At 39.4% G+C, this 24,026-nt stretch overlaps 1 protein-coding gene and 1 pseudogene across 1 annotated transcript in view; one reads left to right on the top strand and one right to left on the bottom strand.

Annotated features, from left to right (window-relative positions):
- The first annotated feature begins 6,249 nt into the window (after positions 1–6,249).
- XPR1 (xenotropic and polytropic retrovirus receptor 1) overlaps positions 6,250–24,026 on the top strand; it is a 223,282-nt gene continuing 205,505 nt past the window's right edge. Inside the window, exon 1 of the mRNA XM_026001127.2 lies at positions 6,250–6,584. Coding sequence (XP_025856912.1) covers positions 6,516–6,584 — 69 coding nt within the window. The 5' untranslated portion in view covers positions 6,250–6,515. The remainder of the gene's footprint in view (positions 6,585–24,026) is intronic.
- LOC112921794 (large ribosomal subunit protein eL43-like) lies at positions 21,910–22,190 on the bottom strand (annotated as a pseudogene).

The following is a 24,026-nucleotide window of genomic DNA, read 5'->3' as shown; positions in this document are numbered from 1 at the left end:
AGCTTCTAAAACTGTGAGAGAATACATTTCTGTTGTGTAAGTTACCCAGTTTGTGGTTATTTGTTATGAAAATGCTAGGAAACTAATTCACCTTGCTTTTTCTTTTTCCCCTCTGAAGATTACTTTCCATACAGAAAAAAATTATATATATATAATGGTATTATATAGAATTATATATATGTTTTAAATATATGTATATAATTATACATATATGTAATCATGCATATATGATTTATCTGATTGATGATGTCCCTCAAAAAAGTTAAATGCAGAATTACCATATGACCTAGCAATTCCACTGCTAGATATATGTCCCAGAGAATTTAAGGCTGGGACTCCATCAGATACTTGCACACCCATGTTCATAGTAGCATGATGTGCAATAATCAAAAGGTGGAAACAACCCAAATGTCCATCAACAGATGAATGGATAAACAAATGCAGTTTATTTTATCACTAACAAATGGCATAAATGATTATTGTTCACGACTAACAAATAGTATATTTATCTCTAATAAATGGTTAGAGTAAAATACTATTCAGACTTAAACCAAACACAGAAGGACAAATATTGTATGATTCCACATATATGAGGTACCTAGAATAGACAAATTCATAAAGACAGGAAGTAGAATACAGGTTATCGGGGGTTGGGGGAGAGGAAGGAATGGGAAATTATTATTTAATGGGCATAGAATTTCTATTTGGGATTACGAAAAAGTTCTGGAGATACATAGTGATGATGACTGCACCACATTGTGAATGTACTTAACGCCACTGAGTTGTACCCTTAAAATATGATTAATATAAAAAATTTTGAGTTCTGTATGTTTTACTACAATTGTTAGAAATGCATAGAAAAAAAGGTAGTTATTGCTGCGTGTGAAGGGAAAAAAAAACTCCAAAAAACTAAAAAACATAAAGCTCCAAAGGTTCAATTCACTCAGAGTCCAAGTCTTTACCTTGGCCAACAGGCTTTAAGTGATTTGGCTCCCAACTACCTGTCTGATTTGATCTTGCTTCCTGAAACATTCCTTCACCATCCTGCATCCTTGCTGTTTCTCCAACACACGCAACAAATTCTAGTCTCAGGGCCTTTGCACTTGCTGATTCCTCTGCATTGAATCTTACTCCCCAACTTGACTTCCATTTTCAACCCATATCTACATAGTTCTCTCCTTCCCTTCCTTCAGGTCTCTGATTAAAAATCATCTTATTAGTAAGGCCCTTCCTGACTACCCTATGTAAAATTATATGACAATATTTCTGTCCTTATTCCATTTTATTTTTCTCCATAAATTTGTCCTCATCTAACCTATTGTATACCAGTTGCTTTGTTTGTTGTCTGTATCCTCCCATTTGAAAGCAAATTCCATTAGATCAAGGACTTTGTTTTATTCACTACTCTATCTATAACAGTCCTTAGAACAATGCCTGGTAAGTAGTAACTGCTCAATAAATATTTGTTAAATTAATGAATGAATACTTTAAATGCTCTTTTGTAATTTGCAAAATGCCCTCTTTGCTCCTTAAAAAAGCACTCACGTTCTATTTAATCAAAATTGTGTCCAAATAAAGGTATTTCTAGAAATTACTGAATTGAATCATTTGAAACTTCATTTGTAAATTCTTTATGTTAGTTTTTTTTGGGGGGGGGGTTGTTCTTGAGAGGGGTGTTTAGTGCCTTGGTGCTGTTTTCTAAATATTTTTGGGAAATTATGTGGATCCTTTCTCCAGAAACACATTCAAATAATACACACAGTTTTACATGTGATTTTATGGGGGTCATAAACCATCTGAATTCCATCTATCGAACCTCTAGTCAGTCTATAAGTCTATCATATTTTATTTTTTTAAAGACTTTTATTTATTTATTCATGAGAGACACCAAGAGAGAGAGAGAGACAGAGAGAGAGGCAGAGACACAGGCAGAGGGAGAAGCAGGCTCCATGCAGGGAGCCCGATGTGGGACTCGATCCTGGGACCCCAGGATCATGCCCTGGGCTGAAGGTAGGCGCTAAACCACTGAGCCACCCAGGGATCCCCTATAAATTTATCATATTTTAAAGCTGAACTGGGCCCCATAATTCAGAGTCTGGGATGTATGGAGAGCATGGCCTTTACTCCTGTGACACCCCTGCTGGTTCAGCCTCAATGGGAGGTGTAGTTCAAGATTTGATCTCTCTGCAGGCCCTTACCCTTCAGCATGATCACCAGTTTCATTTGCTCAAGCAATAACAGTTTGACTTTATATTTATCATACATAATTTTAAGCTTTAGAACAGTTACTTTGTGGTAAGTATACCTGTTCCCAAACTTAGAATTAGATGTGATAAATATAAAGTGTTCAGACTCAGCACTTATGAATTTCTAGATAGATTGCTGAGTATACTATTAAGTTCTCACTCTTGGTTATTCTACAACTTGTACACAGAATAAATGCAACTTAAGATATATGAAAACAAAATGCCATTCACTGCTCAGCCTTCTGCAGCCCTTCATGTCATCAAAGCCACTTTCTCTGAGGTTACCAGTGACTCTTTAATTGCTAAGCTCAATGGCCTAGAAGTCATTCTACTCAACTTCTCTTAACATCTGACATTGTTGATCACTGTTTCCCTTATGAAACTTTCATCTTTTTATGGCTTCTTTTATACTACTGTCTCCTAATTGTATTGTTACCCCCTTTGGCCATACCCTAGCCTCCTTCCTTGTCTCCTCTTTTCTTTTCTTTTTTTTTTAAGATAAGGTTTTATTTATTTATTTGAGAGAGAAAAAGAGAGCATGAGCAGGGGGGAGGGGCAGAGAGAGAGGGAGAAGCGGATTCCCTGCTAAGCAGGGAGCCCAATACGGGGCTCCATCTCAGGACCCTGGGATCATGACCTCAGCTGAAGGCAGATGCTTAACTGATTGAGCCACCAAGAATCTTGAGCAAGAGTCTTAGGTACTGTGTCTTAGTTTACTCATCTGTAAAATGAGAATAATGACAGTAGCTACCTCCTGGGGTCCTTGTGAGGATTAAATGTGTTTGCATTTATAAAGTACTAAGAACAGCATCTGACACAGAGTAAGTGCTATATAGGTATTTGCTCATAAAGTGGTCTCCGATTTGTCCTCATTCTAGTCCACCTTCCACACTGCTTACAGATGTTTTCAAGGGGCTGCTAATTATTGAGAGGTCAACCAGTCATTGTGGTAAGGGCTTTATAAGCAGAATTTCATTTAATCCTCATAACAACCTGCTAGGGGGGTGTTATTATCCCCTTTCGAGGGATGAAAAAATTGAGGCATTAAAAGCTATTGTACTTTGGGGTGCCTGAGTGGCTTAGTTGGTTAAGTATCTGACTCTTGCTTTTGACTCAGGTTACGATCTCAGGGTTGTGAGATGGAGCCCCATGTTGGGCTTCATGTTCACTGCAGAGTCTGCTTGAGATTCTTTCTCCCTTCTTCTCCTTCCCTCTTTGCTCTTTCCTTGCTCATGTACTCTCTCTCTCTCTCAAAATAAATAAATGAAAAAAATCCTAAAGAAAAAAAAAAGCTAATATACTTTGCCCAAGATCACAGAGGGTAACAATGACAGAGTTGGGATTTTGATTCAGGTCTGTTTACTCCCTGAGCTAGCGCTCAAAACCAGGAATCTACACTACACTGTTTTCCCAAATGTGAGATAGTCACTTACTGCTTAACCATCTTCAGAGACCCCATACTGCCCATGCTGTCATGATATATTTCTTCAGAGTCGTGTTCCAACTTATTTCTTGTAACTCCTCTCCACGCAAGCTGCCCTTTCCTTCCTCCCTCTCCCCTTTGCCACATTCTTTCTTTTGTTTCTTTGTTCTTCAACATTTACTGAACGCCAGGTACCATGCTAAATTGGAGAAAACAAGAGAAACAAACAATTTGTCTTCAAGGAGCTCATAGTCTGACACAAAGTACCATTGACTATACAGTGAGGGGATTGCACCAGGGCAAAGTGGGAGCCAGATAGGGCAAAGGAGGGATGCGACCAGGGAGAGTTTCTCTGAGGAAGGGACATTTAGCTGCCTTAAAGGATATTTCAGTCAGACAACTTCTTGCCATTCTTTAACAATCCTGACTTCTTGCTTTTTGCCTTTGAGATTTTTGAGGTGTTTTTCTCTCCATTAGATTGTTGTTTAAGACTACATTTCAAAGCCACCTTTTCTTGAATTCCATCCTTTCTTTCCCAGTCTGTTGGATGTTTGTTTCCTTAAATATACCACACATTCAACCTGTACCACTGTAGTCTAGTTACTGGTCTATCTGCCTTTCTGTATAACAAAGCTGTGATGTCCTCGGGGCGGGCGGGGGAGGGGGGCAGGTAGGCAGAGTCTTACTTATTTTTGAACTGTCCTTCATTCCCAAAGTGGCATGACGAGCATATTATAATACTCAGTATAATTTTGTTAAATTAACAGCTATTTGCCTATTTACAAAAGAAAGTGTAAGGCAAGGGGCTTTTCTGATTCAAAGTAAAGCTATCTGGACTATTATTTATAGTATCTAGCACAGTGCTCTGCAGAGAGTAGGTGTTTAATAAATACTAAGTATTTGAGGGTTCTGTCAGTGAAATATCTGAAGTAATGTTAGGAATAAGGAGAATAAGGAAACATTAGATCTACTTCTGTAGATACATGAAGATTTTCATGTCTAACTGAGTATCAGGGCTCTGGATCAGGCATGAAAAAAATTAAGAATTGTTGGCTATTGAGCTAGTATTGAGGATTTCCTTCCTTCCCTGGGTCAAGGCCATGTATCCAGAATCTTGTGCACAGCTAAGACAGTAAGGTATGGCTGTTGGGAGCAGGATGCTTGGTCAGCAGGAGTTGCTGCCAAGAATGTGGCATTCTAGTCCATACCTGGCTAAAGGCCCAGCAAACTCTTTTGCACCTGCTTCTGGTTCCATCATTTTAGGTGCACCATCCCGTCATTTCCTCTCTGTGATTGTGTTTCCTTACTAGGAATGTTTACCTCCAATAGAGGGGGGATTGTTATGGTGGGGAGAGGAGTTATGGTCTTGAGGTGAGAGGAGTCCTCACTTCTGTTCTTCTTCTTACTGTGGCTACCCTTTCACCAGCATTGAAGCTTTTGAGTCAGAAAGCCTCATAGCCTATGCCTATTTTCCATCATGCCTCATCCCTCTCCAGAGGAAATGATTGCAGAACCCCTACTGGCATGACTTAAGAGGAAGGGAAAGGGGAAAAGTACATGGAGAGAGAGAGAGAAAAAAAAAAGTCAACAGCAAAGATTGATACCTCCGAATACTGTCCTGGTCACAGTAGTCCCCTGGTCTCTTTGGGTTTCATCAAAATTGTTAGAATTAAAGGACAAAGTACGTGTAAGGGGTTTAGAATAGTGTTTGGAATGTACACACTGAGTACTTAATGAATGTTAGCTGTTATTATCCAGGGCTCCTTCACTTAGGGAAGGATCTGGGTTTCTGTCCCAAATCAGGTCCTCTAGGACAATCATTCCCACACTCAAAAGCAGCTCCAAACTATGTGAGTTAGCTATTCCCTATGCTTCCCTTGGACAGTTCAGTCTGGACACCAGATGCATTTCTGGTCTCCCTAGGGGGTGGGGTTGCCACGGTATCCCTAGGGGATTCTCTTTCCTCCCAGTATTGGTTTCCCTCTCAACCTCACCGGGAATCCCCAGGAAGCTCAGCATAGGCCCATTTGTTAACTTTCCCCCAGAATGCCCCCTCCCAGTAGTGATTTGGGTGCAGGTGTTGTTATCGACCTTTCTGGTAGCCCTGGGACTAGATAATTACATTGAAATTCAGAAACAGCATGCAATTTTTGGCACTGACGTCTTTAATTAAATCCAACAAGCATTTATTGAGCACCTAGCGCTCAACAAATTGTGTACGGCACAATTCCTTTAAATACTTTTTTGATCCTTAACTATTTAGCCTGTTTTTACTCGCTCAATTTGGATTAAAGTTGATCCACTCCTCAAGAGTTTTATGAAGAACAAATATCAAAATGAGAAACTGTTTGCACAATTCTCTGCAAACATAAAACGTCTTGTACGACTTATTCTCGCTACGGTATTAATATTAATTGCAATAACAACACGGCCGCTTCCCAGGCAGGCGGTAGAGAGCAGCTGGAAGGCCAACGCGAGTCAGACGGAAGAGGTCAGGGGAGGCGCCTCCGCGCGTCCGGCCCAGAAGGGGCGGGGCCTCGAGGACTGCGCCCCAACCCAACCCCTTGCCCCGCCCCTTTCGTCGGTGCGGCGTAGGCGGTTACCATGGGGATGACGTCTAGAGGGCGGGGCGGGGCGGGGCTATGGAGAGGAGGAGGAAGATGGCGGGAGGGCGGCTCTGAGGAGACCTCGGCGGCGGCGGAGGAGGAGAGAAGCGCAGCGCCGTGCCGCGCCGGGGCCCATGTGGGGAGGAGTCGGAGTCGCTGTTGCCGCCGCCGCCGCCGCCGCCGCCGCCGCCGCCGCCTGCAACTGCTGGACCCGAGCGGGAGTGAGGGGGAAACGGCAGGATGAAGTTCGCCGAGCACCTCTCCGCGCACATCACTCCGGAGTGGAGGAAGCAATACATCCAGTATGAGGTACCGGCGGCCGCCGGGGTGTGGGAGGACTCGGAGGGGCCACCATCTCGCCAGTCCCGACCTCCGCTGCCGCCTTCCGCTCCCGCTGCTGCCTCTCGGCGCCCGGGCGGACTTTGCCCCGGCGCCGCGGGGAGCCACTGCGGCATCCCCGCCGCGGCCGGCCCCCCGTGGGCCCCGCTGACCTTCCCCTCCCCCGCAGCCCCGCTGCCGCCGGGGTAACGGATATGCGGGCGGCGGGCCGGCAGGGAGGGCACGGCCCGGCCGGGGCTGCGGAACCGTGGAGGGAGGGCGAGCCGCAGGTGGGGGGGTCGCGGCGGGAGGGCAGGCCGGGGTCGCGGCGGCTCGGCGCTAATCCCCGCCTCCCCGCTCGCTCTGACCTCCCGTCCCCGCCCTGGGCGAGCGCCCCCTCGCCAAGGTTAGGTTTTGTTTCTTCTGCTCACCTCTCCCCAAGGATCCTTCTCTTCGGAGATGAGCCCCTTTAGTGATTTTATCCCTTTCCACAGAGCCCTTCTGCTCTTCCTCACTTGTCCACTGTTGACAAAGGCTTCGTAACAAGGGTTGAAACTTGACTTAAACGTATATATCACCTTTGCAGTGGTTCCCGTGGGCAAACGTCTTGTAACCATCTATTCTGTTGTGGTGAGACGGTGACTGGTCTTTCTACTGATTGCGTGAAGTATATACAAAGTAATCACATCTCTGGTTTTGACTCTCCCCTTGCTTTGGAATGGAGTGACGGGGGAAGAGGAAGCAGGCAAGAGAAGAAGATAATTGAAAATTTCAGATTTTTCGCTGCTGAAATTTTTGTTAGCTTGGGAGGAAACTATTGTAAACAATTACTTTTAAACATACCTGTGTATTACAGATATGCCCTCCCAGCGCCCCCCCACCCCCTCCCCCCGTCCCCCGTCCCCCAATTTCTGCAATAACAGCTCCAGGAGAGTATTCGATAGATAGTGATAAGGAACCTTACATTAATATAGGGAAAAGTAAAGGTAATGAACCCTTTTATATATGTTCAGAAGGCAGGATACCCGAAGAGCTTCAAGAACTGCAGTAGGTTATTCTCAGTAGCTGGCAATTCAGCTCCTGGATAGAGAAAGAAAGACTTATCTGTAACCTCCAGGAATTCACATCTATGTGTGTGCAGGAACAAAGAGTGTAAAATCGATATGAACACAGATATGTTAGATACATTTTGTGAGTTGAAATATTTTAGTTCTCTTTTTAATTTCTATTTAAGTTCAGTGATAAGGATGTTTAGGCAATAACAAGTTTATTTTTCATATAGAGTTGTAATAATTGAAGAAGACAGGGAAAGGTGTGTGTGTGTGTGTGTGTGTGTGTGTAGGTAAACAGAACCTTGAAGATTGTAAAATAAATTCACCTTGTAAAATGCAGTATTTGATTATTGCTAGAAATGAAAAGCCCAGAATTATTAATGCTTTCTCGTCAGTTAATTTTCTTACAGCCTTTTGTGGCTACATTTTGTAAGAATGAAATAAGGCACTGGCTTCTCAGCCTGTGGAGTTTTTGATTTATTGTTTCTAATAACATTCGGTCAGTTTTAAAACCTTGGCTACAGTCCAGATGATGGTTTTTATTGAAAGGAGGGTATTGGTCTTTCATCTTGTAGTAGTAATTTTCAGCACCACTGCCAGTTCTTCATAGAGGCATAGGACACAGCATGCTGAAGCAACATCTTATACTTGTTATATAGTATGGAATGCTTGATTTGGGGAAAAGTAATAGTGGCTGATTGTATGCTGTGATTCATTTTAAGTATTACAGCACTTAACTGTTTCATAGAATTATATTAATTTGGAATATCTGAAGCTGGAAGGGGAAGCATCAGGTTTAGTTTGAAAATGCAGTTACCTCTTGATTTGTAATGTCAGCTTTCTGGCTGGAGTAACCACAGTAATTCTGGGACTCCTTCCTCATTCACTCCGTTTGGACACTAACACTAATTGGTTAGGTTGGTTACAGAGGGAATGTGACTGCATTATCTTTCCTGGGGCAATTATAAATTGTTTTTAAAAAAATTCATTTATTAAGGATGATTGAAATTTTATTCTGCAGAGTCCCTGCTACATGACTCCTGTCCCAGATAAACTCATTGTTTGGTAGGCAAAAATAAATAAGGGGGACTTTTCTCTTTGTGAATTGAAGCCGTTAAAGACATCTTAAAGGGTTGGGGTCTCTGTTGTATATTGTTTCTCAAGAGCTGGTGCTATTCCTTTAAAAATACTTGAAGGGCCATAAATAGGAGTTTTCCGAGTCCAGGCATTTTGGCAACTTAAAAACTTTGGGGAAAAAATGACATCTTAAAAGAGCTTAGCTGTTGCTAGAGAAAAGAACCTTCTTATAATGCAGTAACATGTAGTTGCTCGTGTATGAAGATCATGCCCTGAAACACGGCTAGTAGAACAGAGTTGAATTTGTTTTTCAGGCTCTGATGGTGAAATTTTGGAGTATTCCCCCCGATGTGTAGCCTATGGTGCTTTCTAGTGCTGTGAACCACTACAAACTGTTCAGCCTCTTTGGTTTTTATGTCATTTCACTATACTAAATTTTATTTGAAATAAGAGCATTAGAGAGAAACTGAAAATTTTGTTTTAACTCTATAATTATTTGTATTATTGTGTATACATGGTCACACAACAAATGCTAGTTCTTGTATATGTTAGCCATGAGACCCTGGGGACAATCTATTCAGGGCTGTTTCCTTTTTTTCATGAGATAAGAATATAGGGCCAGAGCTTTCCAAGGTCCATCGTGGTTCATAGCTTTTCGGTTTAACTTTTGGTGGTTTTTGTTTTTTGGAATGTTAAAAATTATTAATGTGACTCATTAATACCCTAATAATTATTAGAGTTTCTCCACAATAAATTGTGGAGTTCATAAACTCAGTTTTCATAGGCAGAATAATTAAGCACAAGAGAGCAACAGGAAGAAACCATACAAAGAAAATATATTTGATACATTTGTGAGTAGCTTTTACAGAGAATAAACACAAATGAACAGAGACCATCCCTGTTTCCAGTAATCTATTTGAGTGTAAATCTTGGCAGAGAAAATAAAACATCAATAAATCTTTATGAGAGCACTTAAAAAAAATTTAGAATCACTGATTGCAATTTTTAGAGCTTTGTAATTGATTAATCAAAATTAACAGACCAGTTTCAACCACACAGACTAGTAGGACTGTGTTAATATTTTACAGAATATTAGCAAAAGAAGCAAATACATTTGGTGCTTTAGGCTGCTGACTTGTGTTTTCATCCCTAGGGTCCTGTGCTGCTTTGATTTCTGAGGAATTAGAGATGGTTTTTTCAGTGTATACTGTAGTTTTGTAAGATACTAGAATAAAGAGGTCTCTAAATTTCAGGATTTTAGAGTTTAAAAGGAATTTAAATATTAGCTGCCTCCTCCTTGTTTTTTTTCAGACAGGGAAACAAAGGCCCAAAGAGGTTAAGTTGTTTGTCCAGGATCATTTATAGATAGATAGTCTCTTGAGTGTAGATGTGTAAGCACTGGGAGTCAGGCTGCCCTAGCTGTGTGACCCTGATGAAATTACTTCCTCTTTCTGGGCTTTAGGTTCTTCATTTGTAAAGTGAGAGAACTGGACTTGATGGTTTCTAAACTCACAGGGCTGTATTTTCTAAGGACCCATCTAGCTTTAAATTTCTGTATGTTTTTATGGTTTAATTATGTTTGGTATATGAAGAAGACTTAAGTTTAGGACTATTACTAAATTTTTTAAAAATCGGAATTCACTTTAATTAACATATACTGTATTTTTAACTTCAGAGGCAGAATTCAGTGATTCATCAATTCCATATAGCACCTAGTGCTTATTAATTCAAGTGGTCTCCTTGATGCCCATCACCCAGTTATCCTATCCCCTCACCAATCTCCCCTATGGCAACCCTCAGTTTGTTTCCTGTAGTTAAGAATCTCTTATGGTTTGCCTCCCTCTCTGTTTTCTAGGACTATTATTAATAGTGTATTTTTCAGGTTAAGGTTCTTTCGTAAAATTTTGAGGAGATTTTAATCTGTGAAAGGAAAGCTGACCCAGTGAAACTTTTATTTAACTTAAATAAATAAAAAGTGATAGTCCTGGATTAATTTTTTTGTTGCAGGGTTTGGAAAAGGAGAGATTCTGTACAAGCTGTACATCTCTTTTTTTCAAGTGTAAGGAAACATTGCCCTGACATTATTGTGATTTTCATTTATAGTACTATCCCATGAGAACACTTGTGTTGCAGGCTTCATTTCCCAAAGGTATTATGTTGATTCGTTAGGGTTAAGTTGTCTTGCTAGAACTTGTTTGAAATTTCCAGTTTGGCCACCCGATGGGGCACAAACCACTTTTTCTTTCAGGCACTTCTGCAAATGAAAGTACAGTATATGGTATTTAAGATAACACTTGTAAATAAGATGCTTGGCATTTACCGATGTTTCTTAAATGAGTAAATGGATGTTGTATAAGGCAGGAACCTATTACTATTCCTTATTATCTTCGTATAATAATGTCTGTTAGGGTGAATATCCTGGAAAGATTATACTTGTCCATCCATCCCTGAAGGTTGGTTTTGGATCAGCTTTTGGGTGAAGGCCCAGATCATAAGAACCTAAGAATCTTATTTGACCAGGGGTGACCATGGAAAATTAGTCCTGGCTTCAAATCCAGTCCTAATCTGGAAAGCATTTGAGAGACTGTTGAGTTGTGCTGATTAGGGTTTTTAAGTATATTTGGGTCATAGCCCCCAAAGGAGAGTACCCCAAACTCCCATGGAGTAAGAGAAAGATAATAGTTGAGCTATTCATTATATTCGTTTTTATTCTAGTTATATTCATTTTTATTCATAAGACAAGGAAGAAATAGAATTTTACTAATATTTAGTAAATGGATCAATTTGATGACCTTGTTAGGAGGTCTTCTGAGAAAAAGAAAGAAGGATTCCTTAAGATAATCCTTTGAAATAAGATTTTACATCCACTGTCATCCACAATGAACTTCACCCTAAGCACATATTATGCTTTAAGAGTATCCTGCCTTTGTGAAGTCTGTTTTTCAGTTTATAACCATTATTATTAAGTTTCACAATCAACTAATTCCTGAAGTTTGAAGTAGAGCTTCGAAATACTTTATCACAAAATGTTAAACTCAGCTTTTAAAAATAATAAAGCTTTTCAGTTATGTTGTTCTCTGAAATATTGTTATTGATGGTAATTTCTTAGATTAAAAATATTTTTTAATATAAGTGAAACAGAAAAATTAATTATTTTATCATTGTCTCAACTTTTAGAAACTTTAAAAAATTCTGTTTTAGGAGTATCTAGGTGGCTCAGTTGGTTAAGCGTCTGACTCGGTTTCATTTCAGGTCATGATCTCAGAGTTCTTGGGTCAAGCCCCACGTTGGGCTCTGCACTCAGCATACAGTCTGCTTGAGATTCTCTCTTTCACTCTGCCTCCACTCGTACGCACTTTCTCTCTCAAAATAAATAAAAACTTAAAAAAATGTTTTATAAGAGACACAGTTGTAGAAGGCTATAATTTATCAATAAATATACATATACTGGAGGTACATAATAAGCTTTTGTTTTTGTATTTGATAGGGATATGATATAAAAAAGGGTTTGGAAGACTTTGCTCAAGTTGTGCAGCTTATTAACCTGAGCTGGTTTGTGGGTTGCCTAGTACTGAACTGGCTTTAGGGATTGAGAGAATGTCAGAATTCACTAGGTTATGATTTGCCTTTTCACATATTCCTGTTACCTAGTAAATGTTGAAAGAAGCTAAGATGACAAAGCTCATGAATAAATGACTTAAATTATCCATTCATTCCAACAAATATTTATGGGGGTTCTATTTGCTGTAGGCTGATAGATTTGTCCTGAAATTCTAGCTCTCTTATTATCTTAAAAACCGAAAAAAACAGTTTTTGGTTTTGGGTTTTATATTTCAGTCAATGGAATCTTTTTAGAATTAAAAATGGTGTAGAAAGGGAAGATTGCAGATGGAGGACTTGGAGCATTGTTATAAATTTGGATCACTTTGTAAATGATATGGAAGATTTCTCCTTACCTTTTCAAACTTTTTATGTTATACACCTTTAAATCTAATTTGTTTTTATTTTTAAAATGTTTATTTATTTTTAGGGAGACAGAGAGAGAAAGGAAGGGGAGGGGCAGAGGGAGAGAATCTCAGGCAAAACTCTTTGCTGAGCAGGGAGTCCAACTCTGGGCGAGGTTTGATCTCACAACCCTGAAATCAGGGCCTGAGCCAAAATCAAAAGTTGTATACTTAACTGACTGAGCCACCTAGGCGCACCTAAATCTAACTTGTTTTAGGAGTAGATTTCTTCCCATCACCATGCAGGTGTGATTTGTCTATAGGGAGTGATCAGAAAATTTTAAAAAAATTGTTCATTTATTAGAGGCCAGAGGAAAGGATAATTAACCTGCTGTAAGCATAACTTAAACCTGAAACCTGTATATTTTCTGTAACAAGAGGACAATACGCTTATTATTGTCCATACTTGTTGAGGATGACCTGCAGTATTTAGAAAGATCATAGATTAAGAATGAGAGGATAAGTCCTTAGACCTACTTCTGTCACTGACTGTTCATAAAGAATTGGTGAACAAGTAATTTTTTTGAAGATTGAAGGGCTGAAATGTAATCATTCAGGAAAGTGGGAAGTTTTTAGATTATTCTATGACTTAAATTTAGGCTAAATTGGTAAAGTTTTAATTTAGAGTAATCCATGTGCTTTCTTGGCTTTTTCTGTACCTCAGAACAGTGGTTCTTAAACTTTTTGGTCTTGGGACCATTTGAAACTTGAAAATTGTTGAGGATTCCGATGTCTTCTGATATATGCTGTATTACAAATTAAAACTGAGAAATGCTTAAAACACAGGAGTAGCACACCTACTAGAGACATGTTCTCTCACTTCATGCAGCCTCTGGAAAGCACTGTTTATTTGTGAAAGAATGAGTGAAAAAAATGAAGTTTTGTAGTATTATTAAAGAAAGTTTGGATCTTTTGGGATCCCTGAAAGGGTTTCTATTTTTTTTTTTTTTCTAAAGATTTAATTTGTTTATTCATGAGAGACACACACAGAGAGAGGCAGAGGCACAGGCAGAGGGAGCAGCAGGCTCCACACGGGGAGCCTGATGTGGGACTGGATCCCGGATTTCCAGGATCACACCCTGGGCTGAAGGCAGCGCTAAACCGCTGAGCCACCAGGGCTGCCGGGGTTTCTATTTTTTTAAGTTTATTTAATCTGTACACCTAATGTAGCGTTCAGTCTCACAACCCAAGATCAAGAGTTGCATGTTCTTCCAACTGAGCCAGGCAGGACCCCTCCTTGAAAGGGTTTCTGAGAGTTGCTGCCATAGACCATAGAACTCCTTTCAGAAAGTTCAGAGATGGCCTGAGAGAGTTCTCTAGTTTTAGGAAGCACATCAGGGGTATAAGGGAATCTCTTGGGTCAGAATTCTCTGGTATTTCCCCTACTACAAAGGATTTTTTTGGAGAAAAATGAAGGCGGCTTCCTTGGGATTCCCAATTCCATCCTCTTTTCTTTGAATTGAATTGAATTTAGTAGATATGTGGTCAGCTTGTCATTAAGGAGAACGGAATTAATATTTATTGAGCAGTTAGGAACCCAGTGTCAGCTGCTTTCCATAGGTTAATCTCATTTAATCTTCATAAGATAGATGATTTATTACTTTCATTTTAGAGAGATTAATCAATTTGTTCATGGCTACACACCTAGTAAGTAGTAGAGCCAGAATTTGAAATTGGATCTGTCATACTTTGGAGCTCTTGCATTTATATAAGAATTGTAAATAAAAACAGTGGTGATAGCAGGGGCAGTAACAACAGCTGTGATGTTTTTTTTCAGCTGTGATTTTTTTTTTAAGATTTTATTTATTTATTCATGAGAGACACAGAGAGAGAGGCAGAGACACAGGCAGAGGGAGAAGCAGGCTCCATGCAGGGAGCCGGATGTGGGACTTGATCTTGGGACTCCCAAGATCACGCCCTGGGCTAAAGGCAGGTGCTAAATCACTGAGTCACCCAGGGATCCCCAGCTGTGCTTTTTTTTGAGTGCTTATAGTGTTAGGCACTGTGGTAAGTTTTAAAAACATTATCTCTCTCTCTCTTTTTTTAAGATTTTATTTATTCATGACACACACACACACACAGAGAGAGAGAGAGAGAGAGAGAGAGAGAGAGAACATAGACAGCTGGAGAAGCAGGCTCCCTGTGGGGAGCCTGATGTGGGATTCCATCCCAGGACTCTGGGATCAGGTCCTGAGCCAAAGGCAGACACTCCACTACTGAGCGACCCAGGCACCGGAAAAACATTTTCTCTTTATAGCAAGCTATTTAGGTTCTGCTTATAGACTGGGGAAACTGAGTCTTAGGTCCACTGAGGAAATAATATGCTAATTGTGGGTAGGCTTCTCTTAATTCCTACATCATATTGCCTTATGAAAAATAAATCAATAAATTCATTCATTTATACGTACGTACATACATACATACATACATACAGTTAGATGTGGTCTGATCTGTTCTTGAGCACCTGCTGAAGTAGTGACTGGTCTGTTTTTAGTCCTGTCTCAGTCTGCATGATTTGGAGGTGGTGGAGGGGTCTGGAGTTCAGAGTTAATTTATATTTTCCTCAAGGTTTTCTGTGTAAGTATTATTAGATAGGCAACTGATAAATAGAGGACCTTATGAAGATGAGGCCATAAGAAAACAATAATAAGATATTAGTGATAAGAGTGAAAAGAGGAAGATAAAGAAAAATGGGCATAACTATTGCTGTGCCAAGTTGTGGTGGTTGGCTTCTAGATCATAGATCATAGAATTAATTAGACTTTTTGAGGAATTTCAGAGATTAGCCCAATTCCCTTTTTTACCTAAATGGGAAATGAGGTTTAGAGGGGTTAAGTGATTCAAAGTTACATGGTATGGTTAGTGGCTGAGTTAACACAATTACTCTGATTCATTTTATTGCTTATTATTTTGCCTCATATGCTAGTATGTTCATAATGCACATAGAGAACAAACTCTGAAGCCAGACTGCCTAATATTCCAGCTCCACAATTAGCTTAGAGACCTCAGGCAAGTCATTTAACCTCTCTCTGCTTCAGTTTCCTTATCTGTAAAATAGGGATACTAATAGCTTTTATAGGACTTTGTGAGGATTAAAGGAATTAAAATATGGAAAGTCCATAGAACAATGCCTATCAAATGCAGGGAGCCCAATGTGGGACTCTATCCCGGATCCTGGGATCACACCCTGAGCCAAAGGCAGACTTTCAACTGCTGAGCCACCTGGGTGTCCCTATATATTTACTATTAAAATTATTTCTCTATCAAAGCTCAATGGTATTAAATAATGTTGGTTTAACAGTATCTTTGGAAGGGAGACTAAGCCTTAAAGCTTGTCACTTTATGGTTATCCAGTTCAAGTTTTCTTGGAAAATGTCTTTATTGATTTTAACTATTACTCCTGTTATCTGTGATACTTTTATTAATAAATTGTCCTTAACCTTTTTATATATAGTAAGAAAATCAGTCGGGAACAATTATGTAGTTTTGAAAATCCATGGTCGCTTGTAACTTAGACCTTATTTATTTAAATTATAGACCCTCTCTGTTATTTTTGTTTTTGTTTTTTTTTAATTGGGGTAAAATTCATACATGTATTCTTAAGTATGACCAAATAGCTTAAGTGAGCTTGAGTTTTCAGTTCAATTTTCTCATGATTATTTAATTTCTTTTTTTTTTTAAAGATTTAATTTATGGGACGCCTGGGTGGCTCAGTGGTTGAGCGCCTGCCTTTGGCCCAGGGCGTGATCCTGGAGACCTGGGATCGAGTCCCACATCGGGCTCCCTGCATGGAGCCTGCTTCTCTCTCTGTCTGTGTCTCTGCCTCTCTCTCTCTCTGTGTCTCTCATGAATAACTTATTTATTCATGAGAGAGAGAGAGAGGCAGAGACACAGGCAAAGGGAGAACCAGGCTCCATTTCATGCAGGGAGCTTGACACGGGACTCGATCTGCGGTCTCCAGGATCCCACCCTGGGGTGAAGGCGGCGCTAAACCGCTGAGCCACCCAGGCTGCCCGAATATTTAATTTCTAATACTAGAATTGGGTTTAGAGTTGAGAAAGTCTTTTCAACCCCTCTATTTTTTTTTTAAGATTTTAATTATTCACGAGAGACAGGGAGAGGCAGAGACATAGGCAGAGGGAGAAGCAGGCTTCTTGTAGGGAGCCCGATATGAGACTCAATCCCAGGACTCTGGGATCATGTCCTGAGCTGAAGGGAGATACTCAATTGCTGAGCCACCCAGGTGTCCCATCAACCCCTCTATTTTACAGATGAATAAATTGAGAGTAGAGAGGCCAAGATTATGTGGTCAGAGTCTTAAAAGTAGTTGATAGGAGAGCATGGAATAAGAATATTGGCCTCTTGCTCACTGCTGTACCTTGCTGATGCTTGTCACTGCTGTGTAAATTTTTTTTTTTGGTTTTAAATTTTCAGAATTAATTTTCTTTGTAAGAGTCAGTATGAATTTAAATGTTCTTTACTTTTTTTTTTTTTTTAATTTATGATAGTCACAGAGGGAGAGAGAGGCTCAGAGACACAGGCAGAGGGAGAAGCAGGCTCCATGCACCGGGAGCCCGACGTGGGATTCGATCCCAGGTCTCCAGGATCGCGCCCTGGGCCAAAGGCAGGCGCCAAACCGCTGCACCACCCAGGGATCCCGAATTTAAATGTTCTAATGATTATTCAAATACTCTGCATTAATACATTTATCTGACTAATCCATTAGATCACATTTTCAACCCAAGATAATTCTTGTGTGTGTCAGTTAAAAGACTGAGTAAATTAAGAGACTTAAACCTTAAGAATACTATTGTTTACTCAGCTACAGAAAATTAGCCATTTTCCTGACTTGGTAGAAACCTATCTTAGTTGAGGAGACAGGACTGAGAAATTATGGTAAAGCTTGAGAGGTTAGGTAGGAATGAGAGCAAGGTTCAGGAAAGTTGAAAAATCATTTGGCCATTCCTCTGTAATATATCTGTGTTTGAACATTAACTTAGGTTTATTTGTTATCTGTACATGAGGAGTAATCCTCCCTCCCCATTAAGACCTCTTATTACTTGTTACCAAGCCAAATCAGGACATATATGACTAGAGGAGATTAGAATATGTATTTTTTTTAAAGGTTTTATTTATTTATTCATAGAGACACACACACACAGAGGCAGAGACACAGGCAGAGGGAGAAGCAGGCTCCATGCAGAGAGCCTGACGTGGGACTCAATCCAGGGTCTCCAGGATCATGCCCTGGGCTGCAGGTGGTGCTAAGCTGCTGCGCCACCGGGGCTACCCCAGAATATGTATTAAATCAGTTCACAAAGTATTCATTAATGACTGCTTCCTTTTTTTCTTATTTTTAATAATAAAGAGATAATGATAATACTACCAGCTAATGTTGACTGAGTGTTTCTGATGTCAGGCATTTTACATTTAATCCTTATCCTCTAACTCTAAGGTGGGTTTTGTTATCGTTTTTTTTTTTTTTTTTTAAGATTTTGTTTCTTATTCATGAGAGACACAGAGAGAGGCAGAGATATAGGCAGGGAGAAGCAGGCTCCCTCTGGGGAGCCTGATGTGGGACTTGATCCCAGGACCCCGGGATCATGCCCTGAGCTGAAGGCAGACGCTCAACCATTGAGCCACCCAGGCGCCCCACGTTATCCTTGTTTTAAGAAGACACTGAGTCTTTGAGTATCACCTAGTGAGTGATAAAAGCCAGAATTCAAACACAGGTGTGTCTTATTTCAGAGCCTGGATTTTTAAATATGGTATTACATTGTCAGCATCACGCAAGGGTCTAGAGAAGTAAAGATAAGAGCCTGCCCTTGAGGAGCTCATAACTTGAGTGGGTTTCCTCATAGAATACTGTGATTGTGTTACAGAAGAATACCAATTGATTTTGCTCTGGATATCTTTGAAATTCTCACAGAGGTGATATTTGAACTGGGTACCAGAGATTGAGTAAGGTTTGATCACATAGTGAAGAGGAAAAAGGGCACTGGGGGCAATCTAGGCAGATAGAATAATATTGAACAAAGGCATAAATAGGTGAAAATAAGTATATTAATGAACTCTGGTTTAGTAGATATGTTGGAGAACTGATGGGGTAAGGTTGGAAAGGGGGGACTAGAAGGGATCAGGGGGTGAAGGGATGAGTATCTTGCTGAGTTTAAACACTTCCTGGGTTTGAGCCATCAAGAATTTTATAGGAGAGGTTAGTGGGGAGGAATTAGTACATAGTGAGATATATAATTTAGTTCTTGGAGGATGGCTTGGAGAGAACAAAACCAAAGACCCAGAGGCAGGAAAACCAGACAGTATGGCCAAACATATTGAGGGCTTGGATCAATAGCTTATTTAATCAATTTTAGTGTGTATTTTTCTCATATTTTAACACTGAAGTCAGGATACATCTTATAATTAATGCTGTGTCATAGATTAATTGGCAGACATGTTTTTCTTTTTTAGAAGCACAAAAAATAATGATGTATGTTACTCTTAGTGACATTTTAGATTTGATTAAATTTGATAGTAATAATATATAGTATTTAGTTAATGCTTACTGTGTCTATGTCACGCAGAGTAGTAGATACCTGCCAGCATCCAGCATCTGGCAGTGTCTGCCATATTTAGCAACTTTTTTTTGAAATAACAGAAACTGACCAAAAGGCCTGGGTCCCCCTGAGATGTCATTAAGGGTTGAAAAAGAGATTCATAAGAGTATGGTTGAAGAGTGAATGGAGAAAATAAAAAGAGTTCATGTTTGTCCTTACAGAAATTGGCTAGAGCTCTAGAAAGAAATTATTTTGGTATCAGTTTAGAGTTTTCTTGTTTTGTTTAGTCAATGAGTGCAGATTTAGCCCTTTTATGTAATAAACTCAAAAGCAATCACTGATAATGAAATTGAGATGCAGTCTTTCCCTTGTTTTTCAAATGTTTTTTATAATAGGTAGCAAAGGTGTTTATAAGCAGGTGAGATACCACTTCTATCACAGAGTTCGTACATCTTCTGATAAACCTTTCTTTCTTTTTTTTTTTTTTTAAAAGATTTTATTCATTCATTTATGAGAGACAGAGAGAGAGGCAGAGACACAGGTAGAGGGAGAAGCAGAGTCCACGCAGGGAGCCTGACGCAGGACCCGATCCCGGGTCCCCAGGATTACGCCCCTGGCCGAAGGCAGGCACCAAACTGCTGAGGCACCCAGGGATCCCTAAACCTTTATTTTTGACTCAAATATACTTACTGGAAATATGAATATTGAAATATAAGTATCTCAAATTATACTGCCATTAGATATTTGCTAGAAAGGGCTGCAAAATGTTTTCTCTAGAATTTGCTTAGTATCATAGACTTTGAAAAGTTCAGTTCTTGATAGGTAGCAGAATTAGAAAATACATTGATTTAGAGACTACTGAAATTAAAGTTATAATAACCCTTTAAGGTTGAGCAAGTCATTTGGCCTTTCTGTGTTAGAATTTTCTCATCCTTAGATTAGGTATTATAATAATGCCTACTTTAGAGGATCATGTGAAATGAATTAATAATTGGAAAGCACTTAAGATAATAAGTATGTATAGTAATTAATAATACTATGTGTAGTGTTGTATATGTATTAGCCATTATTACATATCTATCCCATGCATATTACATACGCATGGTTTGAAGCCAACAGATGAACACGGTGCTAGTTGATTTATTTATTCTTGAGACAACTTGAGGAAGGGAATCAGGGAAACTCTAGGAAGAAAATACCTTAGATACTATTCATTAAATTATTGGGCAGATGGAAGCTGAAAGAATTTTACCTTTTTAAAAAAGCCTGGTATTTCACAGAACATAAAGTTTAGTTACTACCTATTAATTTTTATTAATGAAATAAAAAGATTAATTTATATATTTTTGAAAGTTTCTTTAGTTTTTGAGACAGATGAAAAATTGGGAAGAACTTTTTCCTTTTTTCCACATTTTTGTTGTGAAGTCTTAGTAGAATTGACCGATAAACATACAGTATTAGAGAAAAAAAATATTTCAGGGAAAGAAATTATTAAATGTGATATTTTGAAATTCTCCCTTGACTTTTCTTTCATGTTAGGGATAACATTATTTAATATGGTGGGTTTTATGTAGGTAGCACTTAATATAAGCCATTGTTTTACCAACTTTATTTACAATGATTTAAAATTTTTAACCCTGTATCAAAAATTATTAATAATAATTTCATGCATATTTTGTGAATCTGCCCTGTTAAACACAGAATATTCTATTAAGGTTAGGATCTTCCTTCCAAATGTATATACACAATATTATAGTAGTTGGATCATTTTATTATCATTAATATTTGAAATTAAATAAAGCTATCGTTGGGCAGCTCAGGTGGCTCGGAGGTTTAGCACCGCCTTCGGCCCTGGGCGTGATCCTGGAGACCTGGGATCAAGTCCCGCATCGGGCTCCCTGCGTGGAGCCTGCTTCTCCCTCTGCCTGTGTCTCTGCCTTGCTCTTTCTCTCTGTGTCTCCCATGAATAAATAAATAAAATATTTTTTTTTTTAAATAAGGCTATCATTGGTAAAGATAAAGTAATACTATTACACTTTTTTTTAGAGAGGAAGGGGGAGGGGCAAAGGGTGAGAGAGAATCCAAAGCAGGCCTCACACCCTGAGATTATGACTTGAGCTGAAACTAAGAGTTGGACACTTAACCTACTGAGCCACCCAGGCACTCGCTATTAAACGTTTTTGAATGCATCACTTTCTAGTACTTAGCACAGTGATTTATTTTGTCGGTGCTTCAGTGTTAATACATTTTATAGGGGTGAAGGAAGGAAGAATTCACTGTAAAGGTTTAAATCTAGGGAAACTGGTAAAGAATAGTTACTTTGGGGGATGGTAAACTCATGAAATTAGAACTTAAATAGGCTTGATTTTATGTGTGAAATGTCTGTGTAAAGAAGGAGCTAGGATTTTAAAAATCGTGTCAACAGATAAGATTATCATAATTGAGATAGTAATACAGAATTAACTCATTTCAGGGAAAATATTTAGGCAGAAAAGTAGAGATGCAAATAGAGGAAGTCTTGGAACATATATTGTCACAAGAGTCGAGGGTTTTTTTGTTCTTGTTTTTGTTTTTTTTTTACATAAATTAACTGATTTATTATAGACTAGCAGTGTTTCAAATGGAGCTTTTACTGGTCTTTCAACTCGTCTTCAGTCTTCTGATGGCAGACTTTACTGTGACAGCAGAAGTGGTGGTATAGGTCCAGGCGCCACCAGCTATGGTTTTCATGCAGGAGCCACAACACCAGATGCCCACAGCTCATCTTTTCATGTTGGTTTTGCCAAGGAAAGAGTAAGTGTACTTGGCGGGCTGGCTAATTTAAGACTGCTTCACCATTTTCTGGAGGGAGGCACCATAACGGGTCCCGTATTAACCCATGATTCTGACCTTCTTGATGCATTTAGCCATGTTGCTGCAAACTAGGTCCCACAACAGTCAAGAGTTGTAAAGATAAGTGGATTATTAGCAGTGACATGCTCTGTATATAGGTCAGTGAGAATGAGAATTAAGGATAGGCCTTGAATATGACAAAAAAAGCTTATTGGTAGATTCTGAACATAAATTGTCTTTTACAAACTGTCTTCCAGGTTTTTTTTTTTATTATTTTATTTATTCACTCATGACAGAGAGACACACACACAGAAACAGAGACAGAGACAGGCAGAGGGAGAAGCAGGCTCCGTGCAGGGAGCCTGACGTGGGACTTGATCCCAGGTCTCCAGGATCACACCCCGGGCTGAAGGCGGTGCTAAACCGCTGGGCCACCGGGGCTGCCATGTCTTCCAGGTTTTAAAAGGTTAAAGTCATTGATCAACATGTGTGTAATTTTCAGTTGAGAAATGTGGCTCTTTTTTTTTTTTTCAAGGATTTCATTTATTTATTCATAGAGACAGAGAGAGAGAGAGAGAGGCAGAGACCCAGGCAGAGGGAGAAGCAGGCATCATACAGAGAGCCTGATGTGGGACTCGATCCAGGTTCTTCAGGATCACGCCCTGGGCTGCAGGCTGCGCTAAACCACTGCGCCACTGGGGCTGCCTGAGAAATGTGGCTCTTAACAGAGTGAGGAAAATAGGATAGAACCTTTAGGAACAAGTAGAATAAAGCAAAAGGTTCTTTGAGGATATATGAGATCTGTTCATATATGAAGGCAGTGGAGAAAGTGGCTTTAATTTTATCTAAATTTTTGGATTTAATTACATTTATTCAGTTATTCGCTGTGAGATATTCACAAAATTATATCTCTGAACCTCAGTTTTCTTGTGTGTTAAATGGGGGTACTATTTAGCTTTCAGGATTATTGTGAGAATTAGATATAATACATGAAAGTGTCAGCAATGGCCTAAACTATAGAAGATGCTCATCAGTAAAGTATAGCTGTTAATTTGTCATTATTAAAAATTAGCCATTGGAGTAACTTATTCATTTATTCAACAGTCATTTTAGAGTATTAGTACTTAATCTAATAAGACTCTCTTTCAATCTTATGAAATTTCTTGGAAAGCAAATGATATAGCTGGACTTTTAGAATCCATTGCTTGATGGGTGCTTGGGTGGCTCAGTTGGTTTGGTATCTGCCTTCAGCTCAAGTCTTGCCAGGATCCTGGGATTGAGCCCATGTTGGGCTCCCTGCTCTCTGAGGAGCCGGCTTCTCCCTCTCCCTCTCCCTGCTGCTCCCCCTGCTTGTGCTTTTTCTCTCTCTCTCTGTCAAAATAAATAAAGTCTTAAAAAAATCCATTGCTTGAGGAACTACCTTTTGACAAGATGAAATATTGTATTTCATAGATTCTAGGATGTACACATCCCTCTTCCACAATCCCACACCTTTGAAATTGGGATTTGTCTTACAGATGGCATAGTGTAATTGGAAGTGTTTTTCTTTCTTAATGATTCATAAAATAATGGTGTGCCTTGGCAATTGATGGATGTCTTAGAGTCAATGAAATACAGTAGTATTTTATTAAATACAAATATCTTCGTGTATTTTGACAAGTGGTATTTTTGTGGGAAACATTATTCAACCTATAGAGAATACCTTGTCTATTAAGGTTTTGTGATATTGAAGTTAGAGCTGTGAAGTGGTTTCACACCCCTAGGTTAGAAACCATTTTTTTGGGCACCTGATTAGCTCATTTGGAAGAGCACGTGACTCTTGATCTTGGGGTCGTTTGTTTGAGCCCCATGTTGGGTGTAGAGATTACTTAAAAAAAAAAAAGAAACCATTTGTATAGACATACAGGAAACACC

This window comes from Vulpes vulpes, chromosome 13 (assembly GCF_048418805.1).
Source record: "Vulpes vulpes isolate BD-2025 chromosome 13, VulVul3, whole genome shotgun sequence".
In the NCBI taxonomy this organism is placed as follows: Eukaryota; Metazoa; Chordata; class Mammalia; order Carnivora; family Canidae; genus Vulpes; species Vulpes vulpes.
This window is presented reverse-complemented; position numbering and strand designations above follow the sequence as displayed.